The 12,067-nt window shown below is 38.3% G+C and overlaps 1 protein-coding gene across 2 annotated transcripts in view; it reads right to left on the bottom strand.

Moving 5' to 3' along the window:
* Window positions 1-11,650, bottom strand: part of GNA12 (G protein subunit alpha 12) — a 156,064-nt gene extending 144,414 nt beyond the window's left edge. For both annotated transcript variants that reach the window (XM_044659961.1, XM_044659965.1), the window contains exon 1: window positions 11,250-11,650. In XM_044659961.1, the coding sequence (XP_044515896.1) occupies window positions 11,250-11,564 (315 nt within the window). In that variant the 5' untranslated portion in view covers window positions 11,565-11,650. The remainder of the gene's footprint in view (window positions 1-11,249) is intronic.
* Between the last annotated feature and the right edge of the window lie 417 nt (window positions 11,651-12,067).

Raw genomic sequence — 12,067 nt, 5'->3', positions numbered from 1 at the left:
GTGTATCAGTGGATTGAGAGCCAGACCTAGACACAGGAGATCCAGGGTTTGCACCTGACCTGAGATACTTACTAGCTGTGTGATCCTAGGCAAATCCCTTAAACCCTCCACTGCCTAAACCCTTACCACTCTTCTGCCTTGGAACCAATTCATAATATTGATTCAAAGACAGAAGGTAAAGGTTTAAAAAATAATAACCACCACCAAAAAACAAAAACAAAAAACCCACCAAAAAGCAGTCCTAAATATATCTTGAGCAATACACTATTTGAAAAAGGCTCATGTGTTATATATACTTAAATGCTTTATAGTCATTCCTCACAAACACCTGAGTGATTCTTCTTTTAACTGACTAGAAAACCAAAGCCCAGTATTATTCAGCATAGGGTTAGGCTTTAAAGTACTATACCATTTTCTTTAAAGTTTCCAGGTCTATTAAAAAAATTTCCATATTTATTGCTTAGCCCGATACCAACAATTTTAACTGAAAGGATAACATAATTTAGATCACATAATAGATTCTAAGTCTATTAGGAAATAACATAGTAACTAACAAATTTTAAAGCATTCATGGTGTTGCTATTCAGTGGGACAAACTTGGCTACACCACTTTTCTAAACATTTCCAAGCCTTCCTTCTTACAGGCCAACTAACCTGTACATTTTCTTCACTCTCCCTGCCAAGGTCAAGTTATTTAGTTCTAAACCACAACAAATTCCATACTGAGTCAGCCAGGTGAACCAATCCAGCACTTTCAACTTCTCTAAGTGCACATAACACTACATGTTAAAACAGTCAATGCCTATTTTCCAGAAAACAAAATCAAATATTGTTTGACACATCCTAAGCATTATCCTAAATACCAAAAGAAACAAAAGAAATGTTTAGACTAACTAACCTATCGGGGAATGCAACTAAAATGTGTACTTCCTTTGAATTTTAACTCCATTCAAAAGGGTAAGCTATTAACAATCAAACAGACAAGAAAGGCAAGAGTAGCCACAAGGATGAAAGAATTGGCCTCAAAGTCACAATGGCATGGTTTCAAATCCTGCCTCTGGCACATCAGTGGTCCCCTCAGTGGTGGAGGCAATTCTCTAGGAATAAGTTGCACACTAGGCACCCATCTGCACAGGTAGAAGAAACTGCCTAGTCAGGAATTCTCCACACTAATGAAATCAGTGCCTCACCCCCCCACACAAAATATTGATCTCTAATTTTATGAACCATGTATCCAAAATCCCTATCTTTTACAACAGAAGATGCGGTTTACAATACAATGGAAAGAACCCTGGCTCATTAGTCAATCTAGATTCAAATCACAACTCTGATGTTTGCCACAGATAATTTAAAAAGTCATTTAACCTCCTTTGGCTTCAGTTCCCCATCTGAGGGGTTGGGGTTAGGTATCCTGTGAGGTCGCTTCTGTCACATGATCCTATGAAAATAGCAAGACTATTCAGTTTTCTTCCTTTAGGTGTAATGCCCTTGGTAAGCTGCTTTAAAATCTAACCACCTCCTATTCTTACAACCTCAGCCACTAAGGTCATTAGCTGAATATCTTTTAGGAACTGCATTTTATTACATGAATCCCTTTACTTGCTCTTGGAATGGAAAAAATAACTGGTGGGGCTAAAACAACAGGAATACATCTTTCCTAAAAATGTTTGGAACAAGGGGTAAACCTGGAATTATGAACTATCCATTAGAAGTCCCTGTCTGGAGATGCCCATCTGGAACTCCCTGAAAACTTGAAAGGAGGTCAGGATATTAGGCCAACAGGTTTGAGGGGAGTGAGAAGGAGGAATAGGTGGGAATAAAAGGGACTGTGAGGGGTATAATCCATAAGAAGACTGGGTCTAGAGCAAGCTATCAGGGCACAGCCATGCAACAATCTATTACATATTGCCTTATTCCTATTGATTGACTTTAAATAAGAAGAAATCACTGTTTTACTGCTAAGCCTGTCTTTCTGTTGGCATGAGTGGTCAGTTCTATTATATCAAAGTCCAATGACTGGAGTTTGGCAAAATTCAACTGATTTAGGGGGCTCACAGATTTTCTGACAGGCAGCATGGTACAGTTGAATTATCAATGAATTTGGAGTCTGAAGATATTGGTTCAAACCCCAGTTTTGTTATTAACTGTGTGAGCTTGGACAAGTCACTTATCCTCAATTTCCTCATATGTAAATAAAATAAAGGAGTCTAGATAGATGGCCTCTCAAGTTCTTTCCCATTCTAAAAATCTGATTCAGCAAATTCACACAATCAATCTTAGGAAACCAATATGGTCACTCAGAGAGAGTAGAAGCTAGAAGATATATCTTTGACTTCAGAAAGTCACAGAAAATTGGCACTTCCTGAGTCAGGTTCAGACTTCCCAGTGCTTAAAAGGATCACTTATGATTTTTCTACAATGACGGCATTTGGTGGCAAATTTAGAACATGTTTAAGTTAGTAACCATCTAGTATGAAATAAAATGGTAAAGTGTTGTCCTTCAGGCAACGTAAGTTAAATACCAAATCAGTTACATATCATTAGTCTCTTTGGCTTAAGGATTGTCCTGTAAATAAATTGATAGATTAATACTTAAGTTTAAACAGCCAATTCCATTTTTAAAATATCTTATCCATGTCTACATTTTCAATTTTGTAAAAATGAAGAAAATTATTACAGGCTGTCAGCAATAAGATCAAAGTACTGATTTATTTCAACTTGCATAAATATGACTAAAGGTCAGATATAGCTAACCCTAAGAGGGTTTTTGTTAAAACTGCCTAAATGTAAATTGGAAAGCTGTGGAGCAAAATAAATTTATACTTATAGTTTTCCTGAATGACCAGAGATTTTTTTGGATTTTTCAACTGACAGAAAAGATTTTTTTTTGTATTACAAAAGGACCACCCATGTGTGTCCAAATGTAAAATTTGCTTACTTTAGTGAAATTTGCTGGGAAGGCAACTTACTCTCCTGAAAACCCAGGGGCAGATTTCTACTTCTCTGAGACAAATTGCTACAATGCAAAGAGCACTGGCTTTAGAGTCAAAATCCCTAGGTTCAAATCCTACCTGTACCATCACCTACTATATATGTGACTTTGGGAAAATCACTTAAACTCTCTGGGTCTGAAAGACCCAGATTTCTTCATCTGTAAAATGAAGAGGCTAAACCAGATGGCCTCTAAAGACCCTTTTAGTTCTAAATCTATGATCCTATGATGCTGTTCTTTTTAAAAAATCTGCATTCAAGATCCCACATACCCTATTGCAAAGTTTGGTGCCTGTGAAACCAAAGATACAACAGTTGCTCACAGAGGAGTTCCAATGGGCTTGGAATCCTTGGCATCAGATGTTCTTTTAATCCCATCTCCTTTTCACTTTAACTTAAGTAAATGTTATTCTTTTTTACAACTGTTGAAATTGAGGGAAAAGATACGCATTTTAGAAAATCATAATCTCAAGTCATAAACAGATACATGAATTCTATTTCTCAATGATTTTTGTAAAGCTTTTTTTGGAATTAGGAGATTGATCAGAATGCCTTAAGCTTCCACACACTTAACTCTTCTTTTATTACCTATGGTTAACTACAAGAATTTTCTGTCTAAAGGTATCTAAGAACATTTTGGCACTGGAATGGGCTCTATATTAGTGAGGTATAATTTATTTTTGCTTTTTCTACATACTGTAAACTAAAACTTGTTTCATCTCAATTGGAGAAAATTATATTCCACAAACAAAACAAAAAGTTTCTAAATTAGTAATATACAAATTATAAAGCATTTTACTTACATTCGAGCTAACTGGATATATCATTCATTTCCAACAAATCTGATGAACTGAAAGCTCACTTAATCATAGCACCCAAGACTCCTGGGGTGCTCACTAGTTCAAAATCTATTCTCCTACTGCTAGAAGTTTCTTTCCAATTTAGCCTCTATATAAATTCCAAATTAGTATCTCTAAAATGCAGGTCTAACCATGCTACATCCCTTCTCAAAATTTTTTTAGTGAATCCTTATTGCTTCTTGTATAAAATACAAACTACTCAGCCCGTTATTTATAGCCCTTCACAATCTGGTTCCTATCTAACTTTACATACTTACTTGGTATTACTTCCCTTCCAACACACTGGTTTCAGACAAACTAGCCTAGTAGCTGTTCCCCGAATTTAACATGCCCTCTCTTGTTCCTCTGAACATCCCCATTTCCTGAAATTCACTCACTCTTCACCAAATCTTTTAGACTCTAGCTTCCTGGAAAGAACTTAGGCAGAAAGTAGGTACAAACTAGCATCTCATACTGTACGCTAAAATAAAGTCAAAACTAGTACGCAGTTTAGATGTCTAATAAAGGGTGATGTCATAAGCAAATTAGGGGGAGTATGAAATATTCTACCTGTCATATTTATAAATAAGGAAAGAATTTATGACCAAACAAGAGAAGGAAGTTACATAGATCTTTTTCATTTCATCAAATTAAAAAGTTTGTACAAACAAAATCAATTCAGCCAAGACTAGACGGGAAATATGAAACTAGGAAAAACCTTTTATAGCAAGTTTTCCTGACAAAGGCCTCATTTCTAAAATATGTAGAGAATTGAGTAAGATTTATAATAATATGTGTCATTTTCACCAAATGATAGTCAAAGGATATGAAAAGGCAAGTTTTCAGAAAAAGAAATCAAAGCTATCAAGTCAGATAAAAAAACACTCTAAATCACTATTGATTAGAGAAATGCAAATTATAACTCAGATACCACCTATTAGATTGGCAAATATAACAAAAAAGAAAAACAACAAATTTTGGAGGCGACATGGAAAAATTGTGACATTAATGTGACAATAATGCACTGTTGTTGGAGTTGTGAACTAATCCAACCATTCTGGAAATAAATTTGAAACTATGCCCAAAGGGTTATAAAATTGTGCATACCTTTTGACCCAGCAATATCATTACTAGGTATGTACCCCCAAAAACTTTAAAAAAGGAAAAGGACTTATATGCATAAAAATATTTATAGCAGCTCTTTTTGTAGCGGCAAAGAACTGGAAATTGAGGGGATGTCCATCAAATGGAGGATGGCTGAACAAGTTGTGGTGTATGATTGTGATGGAATACTATTATGCTGTAAGAATGCTTTCAGAAAAACCTAGAAAGACTTACATGAACTAATGAAAAGTGAAATGAGCAGAACCAGGAGTCTTTGAGTATCTGCAATATTGTACAATGATCAACTATGATTCTCAGCAATACAATTATCTAAGTACACCTGATGAAAAATGCTATCTACCTCCACAAAAAGAACTTTTGGAGTCTGAATATAGATGGAAACATACTTTTTTTACTTTATTATTCTTTTTTTGGTCCGTTTTCTTTGACAACATGGATAGTATGGAAATGTTTTACAAGGCTACACTTGTATAATCTTTATCAAACTGCTTGCCTTGGGAGGAAGGGAGAGGGGAATGAAGTTGGGAAAGAATCTGGAACTCAAAAAACTAAATATTAAGTTGTTGTTTTTTTTTTGCTTACATGTAATTGAGAAAAAAATTTAAAAACCCACACAACAAAAATAAATAAATAAATGACAAGAATCTCTAGTCTCAAGGCTCACCTAAAGTGTCAATTGTTTAATCAAATCTTACCTGATCTTCCCTATCCCCCCCTTCAATGATCACTGTGCTACTAACTTTCAATTTGAGGTCATAGATATAGAGCTAGAAGGGATTAAAAAACCATCTAGTTCAACTCTCTCATTTTATTCTTGAAAAAACTAAGATCCAGAGATGAAATGATTTACTGGGTTCTGAGGATCACAGAGAACTTATACCTAACAATGACACAAAGAAGTATACAGAGAATAAATATGAAAAAGAATAAATAAATAAATTTGTATTTACATTAAATACCAACTACTTAAATATGAGGCAGTTGGAGAATGAGAACACTACCAAGGGAAGGAATCAAGAAAAGCTTTGGTTAAAAGATTGTACTAGTTTTGTTTTGAAGTACTAATGTGTAGCAGGTGTTTCAAAGTACTTTCAAACTAAACTAATAGTCTTCTTTATGTTCAAGTGGGTTTAACATTCAATTATCTTTGTGAGAAAAATGGCTATTCCCCAATAGTTAAGAAGACAAAGGATATGAACAAGTAGTTTTCAAAAGAAGAAATGTAAATCACTAATAAGAAGAGAGATTCAAACTAAAACAACTGGGATTCTACCTCATACCCATCAGACTGGCAAAAATGAAAAGCCACAAATATTACAATTGTTGTCAGGGCTACTAGAGGAAAGACACTAATAGACATAACAATGTACACACTAATAAGCAGACCTATAAATTGGTCTAACCATTCTTGAAATTTGAAACTATACTCAAAAAGTACCTTAACTGTGTATATGTGTGAATTCAATTAACTGTATGGGTTACAGTACAGTACATACATACAAGAACCCCTTTTGACCCAGTGATATAACTAATGGGCACATATTCTTAATAGGTCAGAAATGATTGGTATTGTACAAATATATTTAAAGCCTTTTTCTTGTAACAGAGATATCAAAACAAAGCAGATGTCCATCAATTGAGGAATATTTTAACAAATTATGGGGGCAGCTGGGTAGCTCAGTGGATTGAGAGTCAGGCCTAGAGACAGGAGGTCCTAGGTTCAAATCCGGCCTCAGACACTTCCCAGCTGTGTGACCCTGAGCAAGTCACTTGACCCCCATTGCCCACCCTTACCAGTCTTCCACCAAGGAGCCAATATACAGAAGTTAAGGGTTTAAAAAATTATGGTATATACATGTTACAACATTCAAAGAGATTTGGGAAGATTTTTATGAACTGAGTCTGAATAAAATAAGCAGAACCAAGAGAACAATTTGCAAGATGACTACAATAATGTTAAAAACAACAACTCTGTAACACTTTAGACACTGACTAGTCATGGAATCAGAAGACTGATGATGAAGCAAGCATGTCTTCTCTTTGCTGTCAGAAGCCTAAGGGTAGGGAATGAGACATATTTCAGGCATTTTCAGACTTTACATATTTGTCACAAAGGAGAGGAAGTCAGTGGACAAGGACAGAGAAAAAAGAGAGAGAGAAAAACCTCAGTAAGAATTTTTTTTAATAGGAAAAAAATCCAGAAGATAACTTAAAGAGCAATTTTGCCCTTATCTTTGTTAAATTTATTGTAGTCTTTTAAAAAATAAACCACATAACTACTTTTTAGTTCTTTGAATAATGAAATGGTCATATTTGTTAATGACTGTTACAGTCATAATAAAAAAGGAAATTTAAAAATGCCTTGAAATTTAAAATAAAGTATACATGCAAAGTGGTGGTAATTCACTGCCAAGTCAAATTCAATCTATTTCCACACAAATACTGGAGAAGCAAACTACTAAAATCCAGTAATGATGTTAACTTAACTTGCTTTGACAGTTGCTTTTTCCTTTTACCTTTCTTTTTGACAGCAACTGTTAATTTTATGTCTCATGGTGTTAAGTTATAGTATATACTACTACAAGTTCTGATTTTTAAGGATCCAATAATGAGATAGAACACTAATTTATAATCACTCTAATTGTATTCTAAGTAAAGTATAACATTGCAAAGACTTTTTATATAAAATGGACAAAGAGAAAAGGCCCAATTAGTTTCCTTTTTTAATATGCTTAAAATAAGCAGGTGGCTCTATTCCATGATTGTTTTTTGTCTTTGTTTTGTTTTAAAGACCTTCTGTCTTAAAATCAATACTGTGACTGGTTGTTTTAAGGCAGAAGAGTGGTAAGGGACTAGACAATGGGGGGGGGGGCAGTAAGTGATTTGCCCAGTCACACAGCTGGGAAGTGTCTGAGGCCAAATTTGAACACGGGATCTTCCATCTCTAGGCCTGGCTCTTAATCCACTGAGCCACCCAGCTGCCCCATTTGTTTTGTTTTCAAAAACTCTCATATTCTGTCTTAGAATCAGTATTGATTCCAAGGCAGAAAAGATATAAGGGCCAGGTCTGAAGCCAAATCTGAACCCAAGACTTCACTTCTCCAGGTCTGGCATTCTATCCACTGAGCCACCTAGCTGTCTCTACATGTAAACTTTATCTGGGATATGTCTGGGTAGGGGCTGGTAAGAACTATTGTTTGAAAACATGTTTTAAGACAGTTTTTACCAGTTGCCTTTTATCCCAAAGTTGTTGTAACCTGCTGTGATACAGATGCTCCAAGAGAAAATGTAATTATAAAAACAGCTCAGAATGAAAGGAAACTTTTAACAAAAAAAAATAAGCTAAATCAGTTGTACAAAATCAGTTCATTCACTCCTAGGTATTCTGTTCCTTAGTGAGTTTTTTAAAGGAGAGGATTTTGCTCATGAAAGCATAAAAACAAGACAATAGCATTAAAACAAGCCAAGAAGATAGACTCAGGTCATGTTTACATGATATTCACATAATCAGCTGATTCAATGTAGGAAGGAGAGGGAAAAAAATCAAACTAGTTGTTCCTTTGAAAATAACTAGATAATTCAGTCATAGCAGCTCCAACAGTATATGCAAACATTCTAATATTATTCTGATTAATTGCAAACCCACTGTTAAAAGCTTTAAAAACATCTCTTCCTCAGCAAAGAGACATGTCACATGCACTGTGCTTTAAATCCTAAATAGAATTTCTAACCCAATCTTCACTTGTTAGAACAGCTAACGTTTAATATAAGATGGAACTAAAATGACACAAAAATTAGGAAGGAAAGAACAGGGAATTTTTTTCTTCTTAAAAAACAATCAAAGTTAACACAAGTAAAAGTTAATGTTTTGTATGCACTGGTAAAGATTAGGACAGGATTATCTAAAATGAATTTAAAATAGTAATTATGATCTGTCTTATTTTATTTTTTTAAAGTCACATTTAGAGTATCTACATTGACAGTAGTCTCCTAAGTTTAAAGAAAGTGGGAGATGGTCATTTACCAGTTAATCTAGATCAAATGCTTGATCCTGTTTTTTTAATTCAGGAAGAAGGTATAATTTATATTAAATATGTAAAATTGCAAATGACTGTTAAATGCAATTAGTAGTTTTGGCCAGAAAAGAAGATCAAATGTATCTTTCCTAGAAATATATGGGAATTTTCCAAAAATATACTTGATTTCTACTGAATTAGAAACAACCAGTCTTAATGTTAAAATTCTTTGAGAGAGGGCAGCTGGGTAGCTCAGTGGATTGAGAGCCAGGCCTAGAGATGGGAGGTCCTAGGTTCAAATCCGGTCTCAGACACTTCCCAGCTGTGTGACCCTGGGCAAGTCACTTGACCCCCACTGCCTACCCTTCACTCTTCCACCTATAAGTCAATACACAGAAGTTAAGGGTTTAAAATAAAAAAAAATTCTTTGAGAGTTCAAAATTACACTTTTAGACTTCTAGAAAAGGTAGGAAAAAAAGAAAAAAGAGTATTTGCCAGTTTTTCTCTTTATTTTTTTCCTGTCTAAATTTTTCTAACAAGTTTCTAAACTAAAGCAATATGGTCAAGTGAAGGGGAAAAAAAAAAATCACTGGAGTCAAGAGACCTATTCTAGTCATGGTTGTGCACTTAGCCTGACCTTCAGAAGGACACAATCTTCTTAAACCTCAGTTTCCTTATATGTGAAATGAGAGGATTAAATTAAATGATCTCTAAAGACATCTCTAGTTATAATATCTTAAATTCAAGATAAAATCCATAGCCTCCAGGACCTGAAGCTAGTTCCCTTGGATAACATTTCACAATGCTTCTATGTTCCTATTCCCTTCCCCCTACTTCCACAATGTGTGCAAAAGATAATTCTGAAGGCTGAAAATTGTCCTCTTTTGACCACTTAAAAACCAGAGCAGAAAAAGTGAACCGATGATTATGTCTAAGAAAGGTCAGATCTGTATTCACTTAATAACTTCCCCAAAGTTCTATGTGTCCCTTAAAACTGGGTAACACTAACACAGATTTGGGGCTTTTTCTTCTGATTGTATACTCCTGAAAAAAGAAGGAACAACTTCCTCCTCATCAGCTTTGACTGAAGACTAAAGGGTGGAGTGGGAAAACCACAGACATCATACAGCAACTTTCTAAAGTAAGCAGCCAACATCCAGCGGTTTGTTACCCCAAGTTCCCAATGTGGTTTTTCTTTTAGAAGTCCAGTCATGGTCTCTCCAGCCCCTAAGATCAACACACGAAATACCCAAAGAATGGCTGGATTTACCATCCACACTGAAGTATCCCCAAATGATCAGGAAAGTGAAGGAAAAGACTACTTTTTGGTGACAGCAAAGGAGTCTGAGCTATAAAAATATAAGACATCTAGTTTCTGTAGGGCCCCCAAACAAAAATAACTACATATACTTTATATGCTAGACACTGTACAAGGAGATGGATACAAAAAAAAAATGAAAGTTACAACTGATATTTATTATAGTGTTTTAAAACTTGCTTTACTCATTTTATTTCATTTGATCACCCCACAACCCCATGAGGTAAGTCAACGGCATTATTATTCCCATTTTACAAATCGGGAGATTGAGGCTTGTGAAGGTTAAGTGACTTGCCCCCAGCCACACGGTTTAAAATTTGCTTTTGGAATTTCCCCAGTTGTGTTTAAACAGTGTCAGAGACCATATTCGAATCCAGTCTTCCTGATCCGTAGTCAAATGCTGTGATTTGAGGAGAGCCTCAAAGGTACTTCAGTGGTAAGAAAACTAGTCAAGGAAGCCTGAGTTCAAATCTAGCCTCAGAGCACTTGGTCAACTGTTTGATTCTGGTGAAATCACTTGACTTAGTTGCAAAAAATGGAACTCCTATTAAAACAAACGATACATACCAATAAGTAATACAGAAAGTGCTTAACAAATGCTGGTTTTGATCCCTCTCCTCGCCTGCCGGGGGAGAGGGAAGGAAAGAGAAATATCATTTCCCTAGAGAATCTGGTTAAGCCTTTCCCATTTAAAAACCATCAGTGAAGCATCTACACTTAGACGTGTGCCCAACGAAAGCCGCTAGGAAGAACAAAGTCCCTGCTCCGTCATCACTTTCACGGGTTTCAGGGAGGGGTGGTCAGCTGGCTGATGACCTGAGGCTGATGACCTCTCTCTACCTACACCAGGTAGGACTTGCACTAGAGGCTGGCAAAGCCCCCTCTTCCTCACTGGGAGGGCGAGGAAGGGGATGCTTGCGCCTCGTCTCCCCCACTGCTCAGCCCCCCAGAAGCCCTCACCTTGAGGATGTTCTCGAAGATAGTGTCCCGGAACTCGAGCAGCGCTTTCTGGTCGAACTCTCGGCCGTGAATGATGCGCATCTGCTTGAGAAAGGTGGACTTGCCGCTCTCGCCGGCTCCCAGCAGCAGGATCTTCACTAGCCGCCGCACTGCCCGCCGCTCCCGGGCCAGCAACGCATCGATCTCCCGGCTCCGCCGCCGGGCCTCCCGCTCCGAGTCCCGACTGCCGCTGCCGCCGCCGCCGCCTCGGCGCTCCCGCCCGCTGGCCTCGGCCGGCAGCAGGCAGCGGCTGAGGGTCCTCACTACCCCGGACATGGCCCCGCCGGCCGCGGAGAGGACCGACTGAGCAAAGAGGGGACGGCGGGGGCGGGAGGCGGCGGCCGCCCCTTCACGGCCCCCCCGCGGCCGTCTGCATCCGCCGCCGCCGCCGCACAGAGCCTGGATCCCGGAGGCGCCCAGCCCCCTCCTCCCCCGGCTAGGAGCCGGGGGCCATCGGAGGAGCCCCAGCCCGCCCTTCGGGGGCGGCGGCCCCGCGGCCGAGGGGGAGGGGAGCCCGCTCCTCCGGCCCGGGGCGGAGGCGGCCGAGGGGCGCGGCCGCTAGCGGGGAGCTGCTGACTCGACCCCCGGAGGAGCGGAGGAGAGGGTCCGACGGAGGCGAAGCCGGACTGCTGGAGGCCTTCAAATCCCAGCGAACTGAGACTAGGGATCGAGCCCCCGAGTCAGTGACCAGAGCTCAGGGAAGTCGTCGCCACCGCCCGCTCTGAACCCCACACTAGCTCCCAGCAAGCAGCTCAGACCCCCCGCTGAGGGTAGGGGGG

This window comes from Gracilinanus agilis, chromosome 1, assembly GCF_016433145.1.
Source record: "Gracilinanus agilis isolate LMUSP501 chromosome 1, AgileGrace, whole genome shotgun sequence".
Taxonomy (NCBI): domain Eukaryota; kingdom Metazoa; phylum Chordata; class Mammalia; order Didelphimorphia; family Didelphidae; genus Gracilinanus; species Gracilinanus agilis.
The sequence above is the reverse complement of the archived record's forward strand: the minus strand, read 5'-3'. Positions and strand labels throughout refer to the sequence as shown.